Here is a 26,743-nt window from a genome sequence, read left to right as displayed (position 1 = left end):
AACTCACAGACACTCATGAATCAGCAGCACCACGAGGTCTGCTTCTTAGCTGGGGGAGAAAAAAATAGGTCAGCTCCTAAGGACAAAACCAGTTAAATGGCAAAGAAACATGTAAATGAACTAAACTGTAAAATGCCGATGGTTCGCTCTTAGGGCTAGCTGAATGAAGTTAGTTTTTTTTCTTGTAAACACTTACTGATCATAACAAATAAAACTTGTAAACACAATATAACTGTTAAGCTTCATTAAATTTGCAGCAGACAATTAATTTTTTTCAGGCAATTCAAATGGTCTTCTGTAGTACTGACTCAGTTTAATTGAACGTATTACCACAAGCAGACAATAAGAAATATATTGAAGATATCCATCTGGCTTGCATTGAAAACCTAGTGCGTTTCATTTTCTGTGGCTGTCACAAGCCTTACTAATTGCCTCATTTTGGCTGTTTTACAGTTAGTGTGATTTAGCCATTAATGTGATAAAAGTCATCTCGGTGAAGAGCTTGATATTAAAAAGCATAGATCTTCAGCCTATCTCTCCTGCCAATTTTGGACCTATCTATAGCATTATTAGAGTTATATTTTTAAAAGCAGAAATACAAATATATTGACTCTCATGGAGCAGCTTCTCCAGGATCTTTGCCTATCAAATTCTGCTGTACAGTGAGCCAGTCAGCATGAAATATTTGCTCTGGGTAAATGCAACAGATTCTTCTTCTGCTTCTCCCTGCTTTCTCCTTTCTGGTCTGTGTCCCTGCAACCTCCAGACAATCTTTAGTCACATTGGGGATCTTGAAAGTGGTAACTGCACAGACAAAAAAAAGGAAGTCAAAATGAGCAATTGGCTGATTCTTACAAATATTTCCAATTCATCACATAAACGTGGGAAAAATAATTTCTTTTGGAAAAGTTCAGACATTATATCTGTATAACCTGTAAGGTTAAAAAAATAAATCCCATTTTTATTGTCTATTTTTGTCTTAAGCCCCCCATGATATTGCAGGGTCAGCATCGTTACAACCTCTCCTGCATAAAATGACTTAGAATAATTCCTTACAAAGCTCAGCAGCTTCTTTTTAGATATTTTCTTGTCTTCTTCTCTCCCAAAAAAAAAGCAGGAAGTTCAGGAGTTGACTCAGTCATCAATAGGGGATTGGGTTGTTTAGCTCATCATTGAAGATCAAATCCATACATCTCTTGAAAAAGGAGATGACCTATAGGTTAAACACAGACTCTTAATGAGACGAAAGCAGGTTAATTAACACTTTTCATCAACTTGCTTCAATTTATTTTAACATGATCCATTTCAGAAAGGTTAAAATATTTTTCAGTTTTTGAATACAAATGAAAATCCAGCATAGTTAAAATGAAACCACAGATCAAGGACTTCTGATATATATATATATTAATCAAATAGACATAGTGTATTCACTTATGTGTGTGTCCTTAAGTATGTCATTGTATATAAAACATAAGTAATAAATACTTTGTTCATTTCATAGCTAAAGACTAGCCAGAGCTTGTTAACTGGAAATTATTATCTGACTGGGGACACTTACAAATTCATAAGAAAAGGAATACATTTAACTTAATGTTTTCCACCCATTTCCCTAGCTAGTAGCTGCAGAGAATTAATTTAGATTTCAAAGAGCTACTAGGAGAAGCAGGAAAAGCTGAGGTCTGTGGGACGAGCCAGAATCGTGCGGTCTGGTTAACGAGGCAGTGCCACCACGCTGAGCAGGCCAGAAGTGTGCTCAGTAGATTGAATCAGTTGGAGGTAGCTGAACTGATGGACCTCTCCCGTGTCGGTGGGCTCTGCTGGTTACAGTTCGGGCTGTTGGCTCTGCACACAAACTGGCTGCGGAGGAATAAAGGAGTCCAGCTGGGGTCGGACATAAGGGGCCATATTCTTACTTCCTGAGACTTTGCATTTCTTAATGGAGTCACTGGGAATTGCTGGCAGTAGAAGATCTGTCTCATGGAGCTCTTAGTTTCCTGCAACTGTTTTGGTCTCTAGAAAACTAAATGTGAAAATTCTACTGCCATGAGATATAAATCCCATAATCTCATGTATCTATCTTCTTTGTGCTCATTCAAGAAGACTGCATTGTAAGTCTACTAACAGTATGAGTTTGATCTTCATCCCAAAGGAGGACACAGTTTATCCTTTTCCAAGGCATACAGTGGAATGAACTTCCAAATGTGAGCTTCACAGGAATCCCACATATCTTGACTAACTCAGGGCCATGCTGTAAGAGAAAACAATACAACAGAGAAAAGTGAGATCATTGTAGCCTTGTGGAAGATGGGAGTAGGTGTCCCTACAGCTGCTTCTCTCCACACCTGAGTAATTCAGTCTAGCTGTGCAGTTAGGGATGGGGGAGCTAATGATGTAAATATTACATGCATTGAGCAAATTACTGCCAGTCTTCATTTCAGGTGAGAGATGAAGGAATCTCTGCAGGAGAATAAAGAGTGAAAGTGGCAATGACTCTGTTACTCCTAAGAACTTTATATCCTAGAAAATAGTGACTAAGAACAGACTGGCCTGAAGGCTATGGTTTTTACATCAAAGATACAGAGGAAGTGTTTAGAGAGCACATTTTGTGTAGTAGGAGGAAAATGTGTGAGCAGTGAAGAAAAGAATCTGGGACAGTACTTGGGGAAATATCAGTCCTTTTGTGCATTTTCTCAGAAGCATTTCTGGAAGCAGCTTAGCAGAACCAAACTTCTGAGGTTTTGAACAGTTTTGACTTTTTCTCTCTGGCCCTGGGTGGATCAGAAAGAAGAGTCTAGTGACAGTTTACTCAAAGTTGCTTATCAGATAATAATATCCAAGTGGCACGTGGATAAAGCCTGCGTGTGATGGTTCTTAACACGTCACAGAGTAACTAAAACACTGCCCAACAGTGATGAGGTGGTGTTTGCAATACTAGAGACTTCTGCAACCTGATTTTCACCTCTTCTAATGCAATTTAAGTAAGATTAAGAGCAATCCCATCAAAGTTAATATAAAGCCTAGAGTTCTTTGTCTTAATCCCAAAATCATGACAGCAGAGCGAATTTAATATCAGAGGCCACCAGAATAGGTTAAGTTCTGGGTGTGCTGTAGCACAGCGTTCAAAACAGTTATTTGGGAACATGACATAAATAGAAATCTTCATGACTCAATGGCAGGTTGATCCCAAAATACAAGGAAGTTCTGTCATGAACTTGGGTTGTTTCTCTCTCACACACACATGCACACTTGAAATATGAATTTTATTTTCATTATGTTTGAAGTTTTTAATTGTATCATGAAGAGCCAATGATCAAAGCTGTAGGTTTTAGTGCTGCTTTCTTCTAGCTTCATTGTGAATATATCTAAATATTAATCTTTATTTGAATTTATTTAGAAAGTCAGCAGTATTTCACCAGTGAAAAATTCAGTTCTTTTTATGTCTCAGTAGGAAGTCTCCGTAACAATTCAAGCCTGAATCCATTAGCCCTGATAACTAAACCATTTGCTGTAATTGAAGATGAATGACACTCCCTGCAGCAGAGAGCCACAAGTGGTAGTGTCAGGGAGAAATACTGTAGACCATGACTAAAGTCCTAGCAAAGTTGTGTGCTGAGAAGCGTGGGGCCAAACTCATCCATCACTGAAATCAGGCTGGAAGGAAGGATGGTAGGGCTGACGTGCTCTTTGTTCCTCCTCCTCCCTGTGTGATTCTTTACAAGTTAGATCTTGATTGTTGTTTTGAGATGATGTGCGTAAGAAAAATTTGACTAATTTGAAGTAAAATGCCACACAACAGGAAAAAATGTCAGGGACACTTTTTAATGATGCTCTGTGATGTATATTTATTCAGTAGTGTAGGAGCTGGGAATTTTGAGCAAGTTATAATGACAGAACAGTCTTGCAGGTTATTATTCTCATTCCACATTTGATCCTGCCTTGATCCTACCCCTTCCTGTAACATCAGTACTAGAGCTTCACCAACAAGAGAGCAAAACAGTGGCACGTCCCTCAGAAAGGCTTCTCTTCTCAGTTCATCACTAATTGGGACATGGAGACACAAGCCACTGCCTTGCAAAAGAGCAAAGCACATTGAGAGACAGTCTCACCTTCACCAGGAAACAAATTAGACCTCTGTGGCCCAGAAAATGTTTTTTAAAGATTCGTTTTGTTCTTACAGTAACTTGATTTTTTTGGAAGTAGGTGTCTGGGCTTCAGTCTCGCCTGTGGTAGCAGAGGTCTCAACAGGGTTTCAAGTAAAAGTTTGTCTTAAATAAAAATATCTACTGTGCACAGCGGTGTCAGAAGACAAAACACTTTATAATGAAGGTCTTATATCTATTTGATAGGCTGGGTAAATAAGGCAGCAGAGACTTTTAATGACTAGCTCAAGGTCAGACAAGGAAAGTAAGGAGGAGAGCTCCTTTTATTCCCTTTCGCTCCAAGATCTGTTATCTTGCTGGCCACAGAGCAGGCTTGCTCTTCGCTCTGTGCTTTTCCCCCTCTTGCTTATCTAATTCTCTATTCAGTGTAATTCTGTTAAGCTTAATTGTTCACATTTGGTTGTGATTCAAACTCTAAAAACTCAAACTAGTATTTAATAGGATGGTTCACATGCTGTGCTTGCCCCTAGCAGGAGCGATTTACAAGCCGGCAGTTTTGGATATGCTCCCTCTGCAAATAGCTACTAAATAGAGTTAAAATAGCTCTCTTTTTCCTGCTTTTCTTCTCCCTGTTGGCTGACTCAGTTCTTTGGATACTTGTAAATTCCAAAGGTTTGTAGATGAGTTTGGGTAACTGCTATTGTGCTTTCCTAATTAGTTCTAAACTTGCAAGTACTTTTTGACAATGTGTAATATCCACAAAGCCTGAATAGGCTTAAACTTTTCTGCTATTTATATGTAAAACCTGAATAAGAATTCAGTGTTATGAGTAACTAGAGACGGACATTTTCCATCTGAAAAAAATATTTTATTTAAACACATTTTTAAAATGTTTTAAAATAGAAAAAAAAATATGTTACTGGGACAGCAATATTTTTTCTAAGTGCTCAGTTTATTAATAAGTTTGACTTTTTCATTTGAGGTTTACCTTTAAGCTGACCTGAAAGGATATTTTTGAAATTGAAAGTAAGTAAAAAATAAAATAAAATTCAATAATTGATTGCCCTACCTGCCTGCAGATTAGGCTGTGTCTAGTCCTGCCCAGTGGACAAAAACTTCTTAATTATGTCTTGTTGTCAGGATGTCATTTCCTGAGGCGCTAGAGAAATGCCTAGATTTCTTTTTAGTGTAGATTGCATAAAGCTTGGGAATTACAGATTTTGCTTTAGTGTGGTAGAGGCATTTCTCTATGGGAGCTCCTTGCAAGAACTTCTACTAATTATATTCTAATTATAAAATAGTAGGAGCAGATGATGTTTTAGAGAAATACTTGGATTGAGAACATTCATGGGATTGATAACAACAACCCAACCAGCACCTAAGCCATTGAGATAACACCAGGAGACAGACACTCAGCAATGAAAACTGAGCTGGACGTCCTTCCTAATGACAGATAGCCAGGAGTTCAAGTGGGAAACTTTTTACATTGGTCCTGGGGTTTTTATGTTGAGTTTTGTGTCCCAGTGGAGATTCTAACCATTTAATGAAGTAATATATTTGGTGCTTACTAAAATTAGTGAATCGTAGCCTGTTTTCTGTCCAGGAATCCTCCCTGGTGCTTTTTTCACTTAAAAATGAGCATATATTCAGTAGGTCACAGTTCTCTGCCTCCATAATGAAGACAGACAGACACAGTCATTGGAAATCAGTAAAAATGATTTAGCAAGGACAAAACTGTCTTATTATTTTGTGGATGCAAGATTTTCCACATCCCTGCAGTGTTACCCCTCAGGAGACACTGACCATACTGAATTAGCAATGGAAATATTCAGTATCTTCTGCTGATGTGCAGCACAGTGCTCGTCGTTTCACACGTGACTTTTGGTGTTGATACCTAAGTTATGTCATCTTTCTGTTGGCTTTCATAAAGTTTCCCCAGCCACTTTCAGTACGACAGGTCCATCAGGGGGCAGGCAATGAAGCCTGCAAGGCATGCAAAAAATTGCTATGTTCTAATTTCTTTTTCATCCCAGCGAGAATCTTTAGCTTGTTACCACAATGAATCTTATATTCAGTGCTTTTGTAGTCTGCAGCATGTTGAGGTTCTCAGGGGAAAATCAAGGCCAAAAATCCCTAAACCAAATAGAAAACCAAATGAAATAAAAAGGAGGTGCTTCCCTTCAGCTGATTTTATGTTACAGCTTAAGGGGAGTTGGGGAGTTTTTTACTGCAGCATAGGATAGCCAAAATCCCAACACAAAGAATATAGTGCTGGACTTAACTTAGTGACATCCTTGAACATATACAGTTCCACATGCACACACACATAATAAAGAATCAAAATAGATTTACTTTAAGGTGTGTGTAGATATATGCTGGAATTGAGACTGTGACAGCCTCGGTGTGTGTGTGTATGGCTCTCTAGGATGTTCATTCTGATTATAACCGTAGGAGAGTATCACTGAGAACTAATTATATTATGTTTGAGAACTAAGAGGAGGTGACTTCCTACAAATTGCATTGCTGTGTGAAATGGTATTTGTATAGGTGCCTGTATTACAGCATGTATGGGAATTTTACTAACTCTGGGTAAATATATTGATGTAGCAGTTAGTGTAAATGTTTGTTTTAACAAAGTTATAATGCATGGGAAATAGATGAGAATACCCTAAAATTTTCCCAGGATCTTAATGTAACAGTAAATATTTTCCTGTTTTCAGAGATATCAGTAGGTGCTCCCGCCCAGCCCTCCTTACTGGTAGGACTGGGGACGTGCTGTGTTCACATCAGCTGCTTGAGAAGCTCAGTGTGTCTGGGACCACTTGATAAATCACCTGTACACCCAGACTTGCTTATTCCAAGACATTCATGACAAATGCAAGACTTGATCTGGGTGGCATTAAGGGTGGTTAAGCTGTGAATCATTCACTGGGAAGCTGGAAATTCCAGCTACTGATTTTCATGCCATTCTGTAGGTTTGACAGCTCAAGAGACATCAGCTCCTAATGACTCTTGACTTGGGATTTATTCTTGCATGTCAGCTTATTCCTAACATCTTGGTCCTGAGGAGGAGGGTGTAGATAACAGACATAGAACTCAGTTAGGAAAAATCTAAAACCATATTCTGCCATAAAAGTGCAAAGACCGTGCCAGTCACTTTATAATGTCTCAGTTTGAATGCCTGCCTATCATATTATTGCTGCTCCGTTTCTTTCTGAAATTTTCTATTTGTGGTCATTACCATTCAAAAGGTATTTAAAAGCCCCATAAATCAACAATCCCAGCAGGCTAAGCTGTTCAAATGGAGAAAAATCTTCTGGCCCCAGCCCACGTACATGGGCTGCACAACAGACTGCACAGTGCTGCATTTGCACAATTACCTGTGGCTTGTAGTACAAAGGGAATGGTGATTGATCCTTGAGTGACTTGCAATTTATCAAAGATTAGATATGATTTCTCCTGTATCTGATTAACCTTCTCTGTAAGATGGCCATCATTTTTGTAATGGCAGTAGATTATTCCATACTTGAAAAGATGGATATCAGCTAGTTTCAATCAATAGCCCACAAAAGGTGACACCTCGGATTCACTGGGTTATCTATAAAGTGTGTCACAAATGGTTCAATCGTTTGTCAAATATACCAATTTCATCTAAGGCACCTCTGAAGTGGAGTGGCTTTTATTTGAGTCTGAAATGCAAAGAGAGAGAAGGTATGTTTGGGTTTTGTAGCGTAATCAGGCACTGTTGCATGCTGCTATAAAGAACAAGTATGAATTTCTATGAGTGACAGATTTGACTGTCATTTGCAGACCCCATTACGTATGATTTTCTTTGTCACAATTGTATGGGGAGAGCTTGATTTTATAAGATTGCTTTGCACTGGGTAAAATGGAGGTTAAAATGAAGTATTGTGCCCTCCTGTTATTTAAGTAACACTCGTTGTACTCTCAGTGGAGTGGATATATTTTCATATATTTTGTCTGTGAATTTGTTATAACGGCACATCCCTCCCCAGTATCCTTTGATACAATTCCATTCTTAATGTGTTTTCAGATTTAAATTAACCTTCATTTATTATTCAGCCACACAAAGGATGTGTATTTGAGTATGCAGAAATGCAATCCGCTGATTGACTGCCGGGTCCCTGTCTGGGAGGTGGGAGGCATTAATTCCTGGGAGGGAGACTTAGACAGTTTTCAATCTGTGGGAAGCTATTTTTCAATGTCAGTTTAAGAAATATGTTAATAACTTGTACCGCAACTGCAGTTCAGCTCTGAATGAAGCCGAGAAGGAGGCGGCTGCCATTCTCACAGGTGAGGCTGAAGCAATTGGATGGGCAGGTTACTGAGGAGGGCAGTCACAAGGAGCAGAATATAAAATACTCACTTTAAAAAAAAAAAAAAAAAAAAAAAAAAACTGGCCCACTCCAAAACAAAGAGGCATTCCTTAGAGAAACGGGCTCAAGCAACATACTGAAGCACACATCTGAAAATAACTGCATGCCCCCCACCCTGCCGTAGTTCTGATATGGCAAGATTTAAGCCAAGTAAGTAGCAAGATAAGGATTCTCTTTCAGGAAAGCAATTTTAGCACGTCTTAAATGCCCAGCTAAACTGAGTGTATTGCTGAATAAGAGTCTCCACTCTTCCAGGAAAGGTCAAATGTTCCACCCCTTAATCCCTGTAAAATATGTGGCCACATGTCACTGCCAGCAGTGCCAAAGATCAGTGCTGCCTGATTACATGGAAAGATCTAGACCGCTAACCACAAATATTTCTAAAATCAAAAAATGACTTTAGTCCTAAGCCTAAAGTCCCTTTTCTAAGCTGATGGTGTCCCTTTCCTTTTTAATAAGATTACAGTTTATGAGGCTGAACTACCATACTACAAACACGAGGAAGGGCTGCAACAGTGCCCGTTAAGGCATGTGCCTTATAAACCAGTTATAAACCACTTGCAAATGTGTCCTGCAGGAGCACACGTGTAACAGCTGACAGCATGGAACTGAAGAGTTACGTTGGCATGAGGACGAGCTGAAAGCATGTATGTGGCCATCACAGCTCAAGTCTGCAATAGTGTAAAGCAGTCTGTGTTTTGCCATTTATCTTTGGCTTTCCCCATGTCTTTCTCAGATTAATTTTGGCCGTGCCCCATAGAGTGCTTAAACAATCTATGAAGATAGCTGTCGTTTGTTGTGCTAATTCATACTACGTGTTTAGTTATTCACCAGTTATAAATCTCTTTAGCTTAGGGTTATATTTTCCTGTTTTTAGTATTTTTCACGGTGTCTGATGGTGCCCAGAGCACTGAGAGCTCCTGAAGCTGAGTTAGACGTCAGATGCTTTGGGCTTCGTGGTCTTGGATAAATGTTTCAGTCACAAACGGGAGAGAAAGTAACATTGGAGCACATTTGAGCACTTATATATTGGCCTTTGATTCTTCAGTTGCTCATAGAAAACAGATGATTCTACCTCCAAGATTGATTTTTATTATCTCCAGACATGAGTTGCCTTGAAATCAATATAATAATGTAAAATGTCATTGCAAATAGAGGACATTGATCTGTAATGCATTTATTAACTCCCTCTTATAAAAACAACAACACAAAAAAGAAAACAGTAACTCCTCTGGTTTTCCATAAGGAGAAAAAAATAGCATTATAATTTATTTAAAAAAAAAAAAAAAAATTAATCTTGTAGGTAAAATTATGCAGATTAAGTACAAAATGGAGGTGAATCTTTAACACGCTAATTGCTGCCTCAGACAAGCAGGTAATTAGATGGTTAATCACACTTGCAAGTAGTGCTTATCTGCCTAGGTCTATGTAAAGAATATCAGCAATGTAGGTGGAAATTCAGCCCCAGGAAAGCAGCACTGTCCCTTTTCCTTAGCGTTGGATGCAGCCCCCTGTGCTTGGCATTGCCTCTCTTTGTCTTAGCTGCTTGTTTGAAGCATCTGGTAATTGCACATAAACTCTTGCACTTGAGCGTTCATGCCTGAACCTGAAATTACCTTGTCAGCCACACCGGCTTTCATTAAGCAGCTAACAGATGCCCTGGCATGCTGCTATCCCAGAGCATGATGCAGGGAGTCGGAGCCTCGTGTGCTGCAATGGCCATGCTGCATGTGGCAGCCTCGTGTCCCTCCTGCAACATCCGTGCCCTCTGAGCGCAGTACGTGGGACACCAGTATTTCTTATCTACCTGAAGGAAATGAACTTATTCCTTTGCAAAAGTGCACACTGCTTTTTTCTGTTTAAAGAGCCAGACTATGTTTCTTCTCTCCATAAGCCACTGCTGCAGTTTTTGCCTTTCTGACTTGTGTCCATTTCCACAGTTTTCCCTCCAAAGGCACAAATATTTGCTACACGCTTTGCCTCTATAGGCACTGCTAAGTCTGGGGATGAATTATGATTCCATTTTCTTTTACTATGAAAAAATATATCCAAAACCTGAGTGTTCCCTTCTCCTTCATCTCTTTTGACCTCCTCCTCTGTGCCAGGACAGATGTCTAAATAAGCATTTAGGCAGTAGGTACACAAGTTTCAGAAACCAGCATTGGAAATACTGTCATTATTTCTTCTTTGGATTAGTCTTGGAGATGCTCAAGTCCACTGACTTGAGGCCAACGACAGGAGCTGTGTCTCCTGTTCAATCTTTTGCTGTGGTAAAGCACTGTGTGCGCCTCCTCCACCCCGGGCTGGCAAAGCAGACCTCGTTGTTTGCTGAGCACTTTGATATCCACAAATGAAAGGCACTGCGCCTATTAATATCGCCGAATCCATTCCCTGCAGAGCTGAGCACACAGCCGCCACAGCTGAGCCAAATTTGAAATGAGCGTATTTGGAAGGGGGGTGCCAAGGAGCCGAGCAGTGCAAACAGAGCAGCCTTCCCGGAGGTGCAAACCCTTTGCTCGGCTGGATCCTTGCTGGCTGGCACCACGCACACGGTGCCGCTTCTCGCTGTGCCCTGGTCCTCTTGTATCACTCAAGGTACATTTGCATGCCCTGGACTGACTTTAAAAATAAAAACCAACAAGCATTATCCCCAAGTGTCGGCCTCTGCTTCGCTTTATGTCATCTGTGCCGTGCCTCTGTAGCTGGTGTCCCGCTGTGTCACGTCCTCCTGATCAATGCGACGCAGCACAGCCCTGCGTGAGCTACAGCAAGCGAGCGCAGCCCTGCAAAGCTGTTTATCCTAAACAAGTAATCCCCCCTAATGGACACCCAATCAATAGCAAGCCGGGGTGGGAAGGCTTCTCTTCAGCTCTGATAACTGCTGCCCTCAGCCCGTACTGCGATGCCAGCAGCCTGTGGCTCTGTGGCTGGGGAATGTGGCACGGCGTGCCCAGGTGGGACGCACAGCGCGGGCAGCTGAGCACGGCTGCCTTTAGCAGGGTGTGAGGGGCACAAGAGCAGCAGCTGAGGGTAGGAAATGCTGCTCGGGTCCGTTTCTTCTTCCAGACTGGAAGCTATTAGGAAAGCTTTGTGAAGATCTCTGCTCATATAAGCCAAATGCATTAAATCGGTCAGAAATATGGCAAATTCTCCAAGCGTGCATCGCAGCAGTAACACTAGGGGATGTCACTCAGACAACAGCAGGTAAGAAAAGCCAAGATGACTTCTCTGCCCCTGAAGAAGCCTGGGGGCCAGCCAAGCTGCCCTGGCATGGCTCTGCTCCACTGAGGGTTTGCCCCACCAGCTCACACAAGCGGCAGGCTGAGCCCCCAGCCTGCTCAGCATGCGAGGAAAACTATGTGTAAAACAAACACCACGTGTTTCCTTCACATGGCAAGCACAAAAACTGCAGTGGTAAAAATGCTGAAGTGAAAGGAAGGCGCAGAGGGAGCCTCGCTGCTTCCCGAGCCTTCAGTGACACCTACAGCCAGGCACACGGCAGGGGGGCACCGCAGCTGCACCCGGCCTCTGCTCAGCAACACCAAGAGAGACCAAACACCAGATTATTCTACCTCCTGACAATGAGGGCTTTCCATCCCCTCAGAGCACTCCCTTTAGCATTCAGCATTCCCTTGTCTCTCCTACAGAAACTCATCAGCAATGCCAGAGGTACCTTCACAGCACTGACCGGGAGCAGCCGTGCTCCCTGGGACATTTGCTGAGCAGTTCCCGGTGCCACCTCCCACTGCAGCACCCACAAACCTGCAGACAACAACTGCACAGGGTGACGTTCCTGATAGAAATTCTTACCCTTTATTTGTAACTGACTGTTTCAGACATTTTTTTAAAATATCTCAAAATGCACCAGAGTGCTCCAAAGGTGAGTATTACCAAAACCACAATTTTTCTTTAAATTAGCTGTCCTTGGTAACAGTGCCCATACTGAGTAAAGACATCTAAAGAAAATAGTCTGCACTTGGGTTAGTAACAGAGTGGTGAGCTCAGTTCACACATGGTATTTGTCTCTGTAGATTGCCTCTTGTGCCTGGCAGGTGGACAATAAATAAATGAGTAGTTAGTAGAAAAAAATATATTATAAAAATTTATTTATTTATTTATTTATTTATTTTTGACTTGGATGCTAACCAACACAATTTTGGTATCATTAAAGCACTCACCATAATTTAAAAGGTGCCTGATGTTACAGATTTTGAAAATGCAAATCTAATAATTTTGATTACCACTTGGCTGCATAGCACCAAGGTGTGCCTACACTTGGCTGCCCTCAATTGGCTTCTGAATAACATTTTCCATTAGCTGCTCTGCTCAGGTTATTCGGGGGGGAGGAGGAGGTGGTTTTGTTTTTCAGCTTTTCTAGTCCTTGAGAAGAGATTGGTAAGCATTCTCCTTGGGGTGATTTGTAAAGTGCATTACAGGGGGCTCCTGCTGATGCTGAGCGTGACTTGGGTCAGAGCCCTGCCTGCGTGTCGTTTGTCATCGTGCCGTATCGGCCGCTCCTATAACCCGGTATGTCCAGCTGTAAGATTGCAATGCTTCTTGACGTGATTGGATTGAAACCTGGGGGCCTGATTTTCAAAGGCACTGGGCACTTTGTAGCTCCTACAACTTCCAGAAGAGCTGTGCTAAGCTGCTTTATAAAATAGGTCTTTAGCAAACATACATGTTTCATTCTTTATATTTTTATAAACTCTGTGTATTTCATCACGAAGAATCAGGTTTATGGTCTGGACTTCTCGCCTCTTGTAGAAAGTGAATGGCAGGTGAGGGCAATTTGAAGAAAAACCTCACTGCTTATGCTTGTTGAGGACCACAGCACATACGGTGCGTTGTGGGACACACACATGAGCACTCAGAGCTTTGTAGGAGGCACTCATTGCATCTCAGAATCACGTCCTTCATAAACATTTCCTATGGACTTTGAGCAGGACAGAAACTAAATTCCAGAATCTGTAAGGAATTTTGTAAGTGAGCGATTCCATGCCACTGCACTTGGGGGAGTTTCTGCAGCACCCCAAGCTCTGGATGCTCCACGTACTCCCGCGTTTCAGCAGTAGCAATCCCAAACGACAGTAAAATCCTGACACATCAGTTAAATAAAAACAAAATAATAAATATTGTTTTAGCAAATTGCACTTGTACTGCTTTTCACCTGAGAATCTGCAATGCTTTACTTGTATTAATTACTGAAGCCTCATAACAGCTACTGTGATTATGATAAGAGTTACTTTGTTTTGTTAGAAAGTGAAACCAAAATAGACATTAATTAAATTTGCTCAAGGTAATACCACCACGTCCTTGAGGACTTGATCTGAAGCCTGTTCAAGCCAGTGATCAAACCTTTCTCACTGCCTCCTGGAGACTTTTGATGAGGTTTCTCGAAACCCAGTAATAGCTTCATGTCCCCTGAATTTCAGCAAACAGTTTTGCCCAGGACAATTATTTTTTGCAATATCCTTGCTATTTTAGCAGAGAGTTAAGCAGTTGGACAGTAGTCCCTGAATGAAGTAGTTAAGATTTTGGTTTCATATACTAGAGAATGAATAATGCCCGTAGTATTTTACCATGACAGCTGTGTGGAATAGACTTTTGGAATAAGTAAAAATATCTATCTGTATATGATTTTCAGACTTTTGGTCTCATTGTTAAGCAATATTTTTTCTCCTTTTCATTTCCTCTGTGGCCCCTGTGGAAAAAAAATATAGCATTTTTATCAACAGAAATGAAAGACAAATGTTAACTTTAGAGGCAGAGGGAATTCATAGGCACAGATGAGGAGCTGAAGTTGGCATAATGTGTCATGGCTCATCTTTCTATGCCACCATTTTGTTCGTACTGCATGACTGAAGTGAAAAATGGGCAATTAAACTAGTGGTGAAGGATCCACGTGAACTCCAGGTGTGAATGAGGAATCTGTTGCATTCTTTTCCATCTTTTTCTTTTCTCCTTGTTCATCTGGACTGCAGCTAGAAGAGGATTCTGGAAGACTTCTTGATAATGTTTCTATCCAACAAAAAGAGAAAGGTGTTGGGATAAAATCAAAGATGTGATAGTTCATTTTTTTGAAAAAGTTCAAGAGCTACTATTGTGATAGATCATGTAGGATCATTTTCAGCTCCACATGGGCCTCCCTTTCTCAGGAAGACAGGACTAATTTTTTTTTTTTCTCTATTGCCTTCATTTGTAGATCCAACACGGGTTATGGTGTCACCTTTCAGCATGGACGTCACCGTTGGAGAAAGTATTGTCCTGCCTTGTCAGGTATCTCACGATCACTCGCTAGATATCATGTTTACCTGGTCGTTCAATGGACACCTGATAGACTTTGAAAAAGATGGGGACCACTTTGAAAGAGTTGGAGGGGTAAGTATTAATACTAAAGCGATACCCCCAAAGTGTTCCTCTTCTCTATTGACAGTCATAGTTACAGCTGAACATAACATAGAATTAAGTTAACACTAGGAGACATCTTATAGCTCGTAGACTGAGAAAATAAATGTTGACAGTCCACTACTTTGTGATAGTTTATGTAGAATTGTTATAATTGCTTAATGACATGCCTTAAATATCTGCTGGCATGAATGATGTGTTACCATTGTGGTGAGCTGTATGTCAGAAGACCTGCAATGCATTTTCTCATTGCAAAAAACCTGAAAAAACTGCCTTCTCACTTCCCCACACGGAAGTCCATACTAGTTTCGCTGCATCTGTAAAAACAAACAAACAAACAAAAACACACTATAGAACTTTGTATTTATACAGAAATTGGGAAAAAATCACATTTATTTGGCATATTTATATGTCCGTGTCCTTCTCTTGTGACCACATGCTTGCAATAAGTATTTTTCCTCCACGCAAAATGATCTGCATAGAGTTAGAAATGCCTCTGACCTTTGGAAATGATCTTTCTCCTCAGCGTTATCTGCGCAAGTTTCCTGGTGATGTCATTTTGGTATCTTCAGGTTCCTTGTTTGTTTATAGGAAACCCAGTCTGCACCAACTGACAGTACAGACTTTTGCAATGTCCAATGAAATATTTGTTTAAAGGTTTTGAAGGTGATTTTAATGGAAATCTGATAGCTAGGAGAAGAGTCAGGTGTGAGGTGATCTTTAGACTCTCCATTAATTACAGCTGTAGCCATCCCCGGTCATTCAAGAACATGATCAAGTGGTAGGTATGGGGAAGCAGCTGTAGTGCAGGTAGGCATTGCTTTCCTTCTTTAGGAGAGGAGAAGGTTCACTTTTCCTGCTAGGTCTGCTATTTTCTGACTCTCCAGGAAGGTTTAGAAGCAGAAAGTCCTCATAGGGCAAGTGTGCTGCCCAGCCCCGATCCCCAGAGAGGAGTATGCCCCAGGTGACAATCTACAGCAGCGCTGACATGGCCCCTTGGCTAATGTGGGCAGTCTGAGGTTCCCTGAAATTGTTGCAGACTAAATTTGGGGAATTGGAAAGGCTCACTGCTATGCAAGATACCCGAGGAAGCCATCTCTTGGAAAGAGGTTTCACATAAGGATGAAGCACGTCTGTCAGACCTTCCAGCTTTTTATGCTATTCTTTTGAATAAAAATAATTTCCAAATAATTTTTGATAAAACAGGACCAGACGATTCACAGACTATATGTAGAAAATAAGTGAAAAGTTTACTTTTTTTGTAATTCTCATGTTTTCCTTCACAGCTCAGATTTCATCTGATTTACCCTGCTCAATGCTGTACTGGCCTTGTGGGAATTTAATTTCTAACTAAATTGCAATTAAAAATTGCTTTTCCCATCATCCTTACAGATGATTTTTTTCCACTTTTATTGAGTGAACATTGCAAGAAAAAGATGGAAAGAAGTATAATAATTTTTCAGCAGAAGTAGAGGACAGAAGGGATCTTTGCATGCTACTCTAAGGGAGGTTTGACAAAGTCACGTGCTGCACTGGGTTTCGGGCAGACAGGCAGTCTATGTTTACACTTGTCAAGAGTGAAATTTGATGCTAAAAGGAAAAGGAAATACAATTTACAAGCCTTGCTTTTATACCAAAAAAAAATCATTAAAAGATGCACTTAAAGATTTATGCCTAGGGTGCACATCAGCACTGACAGCTCTTCCCAGTGACTGAGCTGCAAAGCCAAAATTACAAACTTTATTAATATTCTTTAGTCAGAAAGCCACAATCACAAGGTTACCCTGAGACTTCTAATGTATTGAATGTTTTGCGTCTAGAGAAAAATTTAGAAAGAGTTTTGAGCCTCCTATACATACAGAAACGTAATTAGTTCTATTCAACAGTTAATCAGACATGCATTTGGTGTTCGGAAAACAAATTACTGCTGTTAGGTAATGTGAGATTTCCTTGGAGAGTGCTGTTCTCATGATCTTTAGTACAAAAACGCCAGGCAATCAAAATGCTGGCCGTAATACAAGGCCATGAAACTCTTGCAGATGCCTCATAATTTGGGCTGGTTTGCACTTGTGAAATGGATGTAGACCTGACTTAGACATGTGAACAGGGAAGAGGCTATAAATTGCTTATCCAGAGAGGTGAAGGAGGAATTGAGGCAAGCCTGCCCCACATAAGCTCTGTCACATTGTTTTAATGGGGAAACTGCTTAACAGACCCAAACCTGGCTCCCTTGCCCCTTGCAGAAGCCGTAACTTTAGAAACGCCCCCGCTCTGATCTTCAAGGCGAACTCGCATAATTTTAATAGTCCACGGCTTGCATTACGAATGTTTTCATCAGCCAGTATAAAATAAATCCATTAGTCACAGTGTCCTTCATGTGATAATGATGTTTAGCACTCATTAAAAAGTAATTGTAACCACTTTTCCCTACTTTATCAGCAGGATTCAGCTGGTGATTTGATGATCAGAAGCATCCAGCTGAAGCATGCTGGGAAGTACGTCTGCATGGTGCAAACAAGTGTGGACAAGCTATCGGCTGCTGCAGACCTGATTGTAAGAGGTATTTGAATTTTGTTACTGTTGTTGTTGTTGTTGGAAATTTTCTCTTTTTTTCCTATCTTCTGCTGCTAGTAAGACAATTTCTGCGCTCAGATACATTCATTAGGATCCCAGCATCTTGTAATTAATCTAAGAAATAAGCTCTAACTACAAGCTGTGGTTCACGGTACATTCTCAAGCAGCATATATAAAGCTGCTTTCATATATGCATCCTCGTACAGCAGACGCAGCAGATAAACACGAGTACACGTTCATGTCCAGAATGCAAAACTTGCACCAACTGAGCTCATTTATTTAGTGAATCGTGCAGCAGAAATAGGTAGGGAACACATGGTTGTTTTGCTTTGGTCTCTCTGAATGGTTCTTTTCATCTGCTAGCATCACGTTTATGGCTGCACTGCATAGCAGGGTCAGACCATGCGTGGTGGTGGTGGTGGGCAGCGGTGACTGATGGCCCCGTAAGAAGCACGAGCGTGCCCAGGCTCTCCATTATACCAGTTCTTGTATTTTTGCTGCAGCATTATTTCAGATCTGTCGGGGTTTTTGTTTTGTTTTGTTTTTCATACAAACATTTCAAAACAGCCTGCTGTGAGAACCTCAGTTAGGTAATTTCCTTAGCGTTGGCTCTGTAAACAAACAGGAGGAACATTAAATTCTCACAAGAAAGTGGCCACTGGTGACAGCACAAATACCGGTCCTGTCCCTCTCCCAAATTATCAGTAGGGATGGCTGCACCTGGAGTTGTGCTGCATCATGCCACCAACAGTGTGCAAACTGGGAGGTGTTGCTGGGCTGTGAGACTGGATGGGGGAGGCGAATAGCTGCTGCATAAATAGAGCATCCATAATAAATTTAAATTTTGTTAAAAATACAGTCACTGGAGTTATGTCAAGATAATGTTACGCAGCATTTCCCAGGGAAAGGCTGTTACCCCCTTGCATGTCTTTGGCAGTGCTGTATGTTTAGGGGATTTGTACCCTTGGTGACAGACCACCCCAGTCCCCAACCTGTTATCTCACCTTCTTGCGTCAGTGTTTAGCTACTGGTTCCCTCTTGTATGTTCTGATAATTACATGAGGATGCCAAAGATTCTTTTCCTTTTCTTGACTTTGGGATAGCATCTGTATGAATGTCTCTGAATTAATCTGACGGTATTTCCCTGCACCCTGTTAAGAAGCATATAAGGAAATGTTGGGAGTAACCATCACTGCTCCAAGACATGAAGTGAAAATGGGTCATGTCAGCATCTGCCAGGCAGGAGGAGTAATTTGTGAAGGATGCAATGAGGTTTCACTCCTCTTGTGGAACTTGGGGGGAAGGACTGAAGGAGCTAACAGCTGAGCGAGGCTGCCTTGCGTGATTGCACTCCCCACAGCCTAGCAATATGATTTAGAATTTTAATGTCTTAGAAATTAAATGTGGCTAGACCTGCTGAAACTTTAATTTTAAAGATGAGATAGTGGAAGGTTTCAGGGTATTTCAGATATTTAAATATGTCCAGGTCTTAGTATCATTTGAGAACAATTTTAGTCCAAGGATGGAGGAATGAACCGCAAGATGAAAGCTGGCTGTGAAGTGGTGCTCCTGGGGGGAGATGTCACCTCGGTACCACTGCCGATAGGAATGGCCGTGTGATGCAGGAGAGGTCGTACCGCTGGTGGAGGTGTCCTGCAGTGCTTTACCTGTTACCCAGCAGTGGAAAACACTGCCCATACTCAAGCACAATGCCCATTACAGGCAGGTTTTTTGTTGTTCACCAGCCTCCCAGCACAGCCAAGCTCCACACCGAGCCACCTCTCTCTGGGTCAGGAGGGAAGGCCTGGGTGCTGTTCCCCCAAACCACTGCCTGGCTTCAAGTGCTCTCCCCCTGTGACTTCTCTGTCAGGTCCCCCGGGCCCACCAGAAGCTGTGACCATCGACGAAATCACCGACACCACCGCTCAGCTGTCCTGGAGACCCGGAGCAGACAACCACAGCCCCATCACGATGTACGTGGTGCAGGCCAGGACCCCCTTCTCGGTGGGGTGGCAGGCGGTGAGCACAGGTAAGCGCCGAGCCCCGAGCACACCCCGGGGAGCAGCTCTGCTCAAAAGTCATTTCCCTGGCTGCAGAACAGCGCTCTTTTCAATGAGTTTCAAGTTAGGCAACCCAAAGATTTAGGGTCCAGTCAGTGCGATTACTCATCCATTTTTCTCATGAATGTTTAAGGGAAAACAGAATGAATTCCTATCTTTTGTTGCCGCGCTGGAGATATACAGCAGTAATTGTGGTCTATAAAGACATCCCTCGGGGACAGGCCATGTCATCTGGCCTATCTTTAAGTAGAATTATTTCCCTGATAGAGGGGAAAATTCCATGATGTAATTGCTCATTCCACCAGAGGTTAATTTCGTTCCAGTAACCGTTAAGCAGAGAGAACAATGTAGTTTAAAAAGAGAAAAATAAAAACCATGTAAACCTGTTGTCTTGACACCTTGTTTTCAAAAAGTGTCTATTTAGGAGAAACTTCTTAAGGAATTTCTGTGCTAAAAGCACAATGTTTTCATTGTCCCTTTCTTGCTTTAGCAGACTCGCTAGCTTTAGCAATTAACAAAATGTTAAAAAAAATATAAAGGGTTTGTCAATCTGTATTTGCTTTCTATTTATGTTAAACCCTCACTTCTAAGGGCATCTGCTAGGACGTTTTCTCAGCTGTTTTTAATACTTTAAGTGGGTTTTCACTGCACTCCTGACCCTTGGCTGTCTCCCAGTTCCAGAGGTCATCGATGGTAGGACATTCACAGCGACCGTGGTGGGTCTGAACCCTTGGGTTGAGTATGAATTTCGAGTAGTGGCTGCCAACCTAATTGGGATTGGAGAGCCAAGCAGACCTTCAGAGAAGAGAAGAACTGAAGAAGCTCGTAAGTAGTGTCGGGCAGCTGAGTTATATCTCATTGCATGAATGCCAATCATCATTTAAGGATGCCTGACAAGTCTTGAGAACTGTAATGCTCCTTGATGCTGTCCCTGTCTTTTGGTTTGGCAAAAAGGGGTCACAGCCAGAATTAGGCTCAGGGTGGTGGTTTGAGGGATCCGTGTCTCAGTCATGGTAGGTGCCTCCTCTGCTCCATTTTAGCTTGCAATGGAACAGAATGTGAAACATGACAATAAGTAAAAGCCTTTTTTTATGGAAGATAAATGTTTAAACTAAACAATTAGAGACTGAATACACAAGTTAATTGACATACTTTTCATATACTATTATTGACATAATTTTAATGTGCTGTTTGCCATGGCAAATTAGTCATTTGCTAATGTTTCTGATACCCAGCAGGGGAAGGCCAGCAGAGTCCTGTAGCTGTTTCATTTCAACACACTTCTCTGGTTTCAAAATCATCACGTGCATTTTCAGTGCTATCTACAATGCTGCATCTTTTTTTTTTTTTTTTTTTTTTTGCAGTTCCTGAGGTGACCCCAGCTAATGTCAGTGGAGGTGGTGGGAGCAAGTCTGAGCTAGTCATTACATGGGAGGTAAGTGGAGTCCAAACCAAGAGGAAAATTAATACAGTGGTGATCTAGAGGCACCCTTCCACCCCAGTGTCTTTCCACAGAGCCCAGTGAAGCTCCTATAAATAGTTTGAGGTAGAAAGTCGCAGCTGTGTGATGAAACAGTCCAGCTATTGCAATCGAGCTAAAGCTCATGCCCCCTCCCAGGCCATAGTGCAATGAAGCAGCAGAGAAGCACTGAGCAGGGGACTACAAGGTGCTCATTGCTGCTTCAGCACGGTGTGTATGGCAAAATCTGAACGGGCTGCCTACAGGCAGAAACCACCTAAGGGGTAAAACAGAGTCTCGAGAAATCAAGCATGGCGTGCCCTCGCTCAGCTGAGAACCACAGCTGGCTCTCAAGCTTCAGCCCGCATCCCTGTGCTGCATTACATGGCAGCAAACAGTTAAGAGTTAACACGACACATTGCATGCTGGCTCTCGTTGCTGCTAATGAAAGCCAGCAAGAGGAGATACAGAGATGAAAAATGTTTAACATTCCTTAAGGCAGCCAGGGCTAGAACTTTAGTCATTTGTCTGCTCATATTTTCATGTTATGATGCGGTGCAGCTGGCGTATTTTTCCTAATAATGAACTTCACTAGACATGCTAACACTTCCACTTAGCACTATTCCTGACCAGGCTGGCAGAATGAATCACCAGAGATATTTTTAAGGTTATTAAAAAACTATAAATGGGTTTTTCTCCTTACCACACAGCTCAATGTGCTAAATTTCCTCCTCCATTGGACTAATTAGTTTCGCTGTATCTCCTACAGATACTTCAATATGTCTCAAAAACACAAGAACATCAGCCGTGACTTTGACTCATAATTTGCACGAAATATAATTTGTATTCCAATAGAACAGTCAGTTTACTCTTGTAAATGTCCAGAGACCATTTTTCTAATAGTCTGATATTTTTTTGAGCCACAGACAACAGAGCTAGAAGCAGTCACCAAAAGTAACCCTGCAACGTGCTTAAGCACCATGGCCTCTGTGGGACAGTGGCCTGTAATTACAGATTATTTTCACCCATTGGAGCTTTGGGTTCAGATAGGCCTTTTGGGGCACTATGAGCCTGCGACCAGGCAGTGACAGTGTGTATATATGTGACCCAGAGGTGACAGGTTGTTTCTTACAGTTGTTCTCCTTCACGTTTGTGACAAGTCACTCTCTGTTGTGATTTCTAAGAGATCGTGACATTGGGATGTGACTTTTCGGCTGACCAGGCCTGGGTCTCTATAAAAGTGGGTGAGTGCGTCCACGTACTGTGGGTGCTGCGCGGGGCCACCTGCCCCAAGGGGTGGGGGGACCTCAGTCAGGACATGTTCTTCAGGACTTCACGTGTGACTCCAAATGTCAGAGCAGCTGCACGTGTCTTGGGAAAGCGGTTGTGTCCTGGGTTCACCCCACCAAACTTCAGACACAGTCACTGCAGGGCCTAAAATTACTCACTTTGTCACACCAGACTCCGTGTCTAGTCAGGGAAGGAAGGTAGGCAGCTGTGGAAATGGATTAAGTCCTAGACAAAGTGATTTCTGGAGATGTTTTCTGCTCTGACCACAGGGAGCACACAGAACAGCAAGGCCTCTAGCACAGACGTCACCAAAGCGCCTAAGATCAGGATGGGATAAATTCGGGTTAGATGCAAAGCAGAATTCCAGCTGCCTCCCATTCCAAATCCTTACTGAGGACGGTAATTTTAGAAGGAACAAGAAGCAGTAGGGGAATGGAAATAAATGCATGAATCGCTGAGTTCTCCCGCTGTTTGCCTGCCCCCAGACGGTGCCCGAGGAGCTGCAGAACGGAGGTGGCTTTGGCTACGTGGTGGCCTTCCGCCCCTTCGGCACTGTCAGCTGGATGCAGACTGTCGTGGCCTCCCCGGATGCCTCCAGATACGTCTTTCGCAACGAGACCCTGCCGCCCTTCTCCCCCTACGAAGTGAAAGTGGGGGTGTACAACAACAAGGGGGAAGGGTCCTTCAGCCCCGTGACGGTCGTGTACTCGGCGGAGGAAGGTAGGGCGAGGAGCCCACCCCACTGCCCCCCTATTTCCCCTGCCTCGTGTTGGCCGTGTGAGGTGCTGACCGGGCCTGAAAGGGTTTAGCATCCGCACCGACACATCCTTTGACTCCGATCCTTGCTCTGATTTATAATAAATGGCGCACCACGATTAATTCTTTTGATAGTCATTAAAATAACATTAATCGTAATGAAATCTTTTGATATTAATGGAAAAGTAATATGTAATCTGGAAAGAATTCAGCTGAGAATTAGTATGAATTAATGTCCACTGATTAGAAAATGTTCCCTCTTGTCCTAATTATGGTACATGGTATCCTGGGTTGAGTTTAGAAATGACATTTATTATTTCTTCTGCGGAGGGGAAGCGCCGTCTGGCACAGGCCTGACAGGACTTGGATTTGAAATGGGAAAGTTTGTTTTTGTAGCATGCCTCTTTTTGCACGCAGTGACGAAAATCCCTTGAATTTTGTGTCTAATTGAACATAAAATTGAAAACTGACTTTATTTTAACTCGTCTACCCAGAGCCAACCAGAGCTCCAACCACTGTTTTCGCCAGAAGTCTTTCTGCCTCAGATGTTGAAATTTCTTGGGCTCCCCCTCGAGAGAATCAGCATAAAGGAAGAATACAGGGGTATGAGGTATGGAAGCGAACCGTGGCATCGTTTCAGCACCAGGCGCTGAGCAGACACGGGGACGTGCCGCAGCAATGTGCCGTGGCGATGCAGGGCAGGCGGGTCCTGCTGCGTGCTGGCTTCCCGTTGTTTCCTCAGCACACAGAGACTTCTCTCCCAGGGTAAAAGGCTGTGCATCTATCTGTGTCTAATCTGGCTGAAAATGCAGATCAGAGCTTGCTGGGGGAAGCCTGTGTGCGCTGGTGGCAGGGAGAGGCTGCTCAGAAGTCAGCATGCTTCAGTGGGAAACTGAAGTGCAAAAATGGTGTCATTTTCTCCATCTCAGAGCAAAGCAATGGTCAGCAGTACCAGCCCTGGCTTTACGGACAGAAGCTAGCATGTCTAATCCCTGGGGTCTCCCCTGAGAGAGAAAAAACATCAAGAGTTACTGAGATGAGACAGAGCGTTGTCCTAATGGGGTTTCACTTCCAGGATGGTGTCTGCAGCCCTGCTCCATTCAGCAGTAATTAGGCTCGCGTTAACCGTTCAGATAAACTTCACACTAGGCACAGTATTTCATTTACTGCCAGTAATGGCTACAAAAAAACTATGGCCCTGAAAGGCTTAGTGATACCGGGGCAGGCAGGAAAATGTACTTCCATGGCCAGCCAGCAGCTGAGCCCCTGAGAAGAGAGCGATGCAGCCATGCGTGGCTGGGGGTTGAAGTACCTGCTCTGCTTTCCAGGTCAGATGTTGGAGACATGACGAAAAGGAAGAGAACGCGAAAAAGATCAGGACAGTTGGTAACCAAACATCCACAAAAGTCACCAACTTGCGAGGCAACGCGCTCTATCACTTGGCAGTCAAGGCCTACAACACTGCTGGCACCGGGCCCTCCAGCGCCACAGTCAACGTCACCACAAAGAAGCCACGTGAGTGCCCCTGACAACACCTGGTGCTCTTGCCTGGAAGGGTTTCTCCTTTGGTTTGCAGGTTTTCTTGAGTCTGAAGGAGCTGGGAGATGTTTCTTTGCTGCTGCTTTGAGCACAAGGCTTACCAGCCTTTTTTTTTCTTCTTTTTTTTTTTTTTTTTGTAAGGTTCTTCCCCATGTTAAGTAAGCAGAGCATGCAAAACTGAAATCATAGCTGTGCAGGAAAATTAAATATTTATCTCATCCTTCAAGAGAAATTTTATTCTGGTCTCAGGCATGTTGAGCAACTGAGTAAATCCTTTTTTTCATTTAAAGGAGTATGTTGTGTCACACCTTCTGTGACCTTGAGGACACAGTTCAGTGAAACAGCTCATTAACTTGCCAGAGGAGTAGGACTCTGCATGCTCAGCTGGCGTAGTTGGTACTGGGAGGGATTAAACTGGAAAGAGTGTCCCTTAGTAAAGTAATCCTTCCTATATTTTGCTGTAGCACCAAGTCAGCCCCCTGGGAACATCATATGGAATTCGTCAGACTCCAAGATCATCCTGAACTGGGACCAAGTAAAAGCACTGGATAACGAGTCAGAAGTGAGAGGCTACAAAGTGAGTATTGTGTCAGCATGACACCACTGCACGGCCTCCCCCCGGGACCTGCAATGAATCCTCATTAAGCTTTAGCTGCCTCCAAATTCTTGTACTGGGATGTAAAGGACATTTCCATGAATCCCATGTCAAGTTCAAGGTTTATAATAAAGCTAGATTAGGTGTTTTTTCGTGGTACTTGCCTGGTTTTATGTGTTGAAATGGGACCATTGCCCCAGAAACAGCGACCCTCTGGCTGTGCCCACGAAGGCATCAGCACATGGACCTGCGGTTCCCCCTCCCCAGCCCCTGCTTCCTCTGCAGCTCAGCCCATGAGGCTCGTAGCCCACCTGCAGGACTGCTCTCCTGCCTTGGGTGGAAACCTTCCAGAGGCTATAGTTGGCTCCTTAATTGCAGATAAATAAAATGCTTTTTTAATAGCTCCATTTTCTTCAGAGAGCAAAGCCAAAAGAAAGGAAAGAGAATCCTCATTAGTAGCAGTTTTAATAGGTTTTAATTTAGCCAGAGAGAAATCTTGGGAAGAATTCAGCTCTATCACCTTACACAAGGGTTTAATTTGGCCCAAAGAAGACATCAGTGAGCAATTGCCAGCCGTTGCCTTGAGGGTTGGACTGTGCAAACGTTTTCCACCAGAGCTGGAAACAACGAAGAACCTGGGCATGCTTTGTGTTTTGTTCACAATCTGAAATTCTGGCGGCATCAGCCTTGGGAGCCTGTGCCAGCTGTCATTTCTGCCCTCACTTTTAAGTATCTTTGGTGCACTCTATTGGATTATCAGAAATAAATAATTCCTCAGGGTTTTCAGTCAAAAACCTCAGATGAGTCTCAGTAGTTTGGACCATCTCTTCAGTAGGTATTTTAGGTTTGAAATGCAAATTAAGAAGTCACTTGAAACAGGTGAGAGAGATTCTTGTCAGCCTTGAAAAAGCAAAATCCTTCTAGCAGGTTTCTAAAAAACCTTTTAAACTTATTGTTAGAATAACACAGTCTTATTCCTTCCTGGCTCCCCGCAAAACATTGCTCATCTTTTTATTTTTTTTTCCTGGAAAACTTCGATATTGTGTCACAATTTACGATGTTAATTAATACCACTTCCAGAAGTGGTATTAGAAGGTGAATCAAAAAAGCAATTTATTCTGGGAAGCCAGGAGGGACCGTGGGGGTCAGAATGGCACCTCTGTGACCAGACTGTGTGTCTGGGCATTGATGGGTATGACCAGGGGCTCTCGAGACATGAGAAGAGCAGCAGTAAATTTGGATGCTCCTACAGCAATGAACCTTTCTGCTGTTTCTGCCTCCTTGTCTCTCTCCCACTCGTTGCAGGTTCTGTACAGGTGGAACAGGCAGAGCAGCGCCTCTGTGATCGAAACCAACAAGACCTCGGTGGAGCTCTCCCTGCCCTTTGACGAGGACTACATCATAGAGATAAAGCCCTTCAGCGACGGGGGCGACGGCAGCAGCAGCGAGCAAATCCGAATCCCAAAGATCTCAAGTAAGGCCGGGGAGCGGGGTACGTCAGCCAGAGCCCCAGCCCCTCTGCTCCGTGATGGGTCAGCTCTTCATTAGTAGCAGTTTTAATAGGT

General features: G+C 42.7%; 1 protein-coding gene across 6 annotated transcripts in view; it reads left to right on the top strand.

Moving 5' to 3' along the window:
* LOC137862358 (contactin-4) overlaps positions 1–26,743 on the top strand; it is a 295,385-nt gene that overhangs the window by 265,869 nt on the left and 2,773 nt on the right. For 5 of the 6 annotated variants that reach the window (XM_068694348.1, XM_068694349.1, XM_068694350.1 and 2 more), the window contains 10 exons: positions 14,703–14,878; positions 17,345–17,465; positions 19,350–19,508; positions 20,215–20,364; positions 20,904–20,974; positions 22,774–23,008; positions 23,539–23,654; positions 24,373–24,559; positions 25,048–25,160; positions 26,484–26,652. In XM_068694348.1, the coding sequence (XP_068550449.1) occupies positions 14,703–14,878; positions 17,345–17,465; positions 19,350–19,508; positions 20,215–20,364; positions 20,904–20,974; positions 22,774–23,008; positions 23,539–23,654; positions 24,373–24,559; positions 25,048–25,160; positions 26,484–26,652 (1,497 nt within the window). The remainder of the gene's footprint in view (positions 1–14,702; positions 14,879–17,344; positions 17,466–19,349; positions 19,509–20,214; positions 20,365–20,903; positions 20,975–22,773; positions 23,009–23,538; positions 23,655–24,372; positions 24,560–25,047; positions 25,161–26,483; positions 26,653–26,743) is intronic. The other variant, XM_068694353.1, reaches the window with a different exon arrangement.

The sequence above is a fragment of the Anas acuta genome, chromosome 11 (assembly GCF_963932015.1).
Source record: "Anas acuta chromosome 11, bAnaAcu1.1, whole genome shotgun sequence".
In the NCBI taxonomy this organism is placed as follows: domain Eukaryota; kingdom Metazoa; phylum Chordata; class Aves; order Anseriformes; family Anatidae; genus Anas; species Anas acuta.
This window is presented reverse-complemented; position numbering and strand designations above follow the sequence as displayed.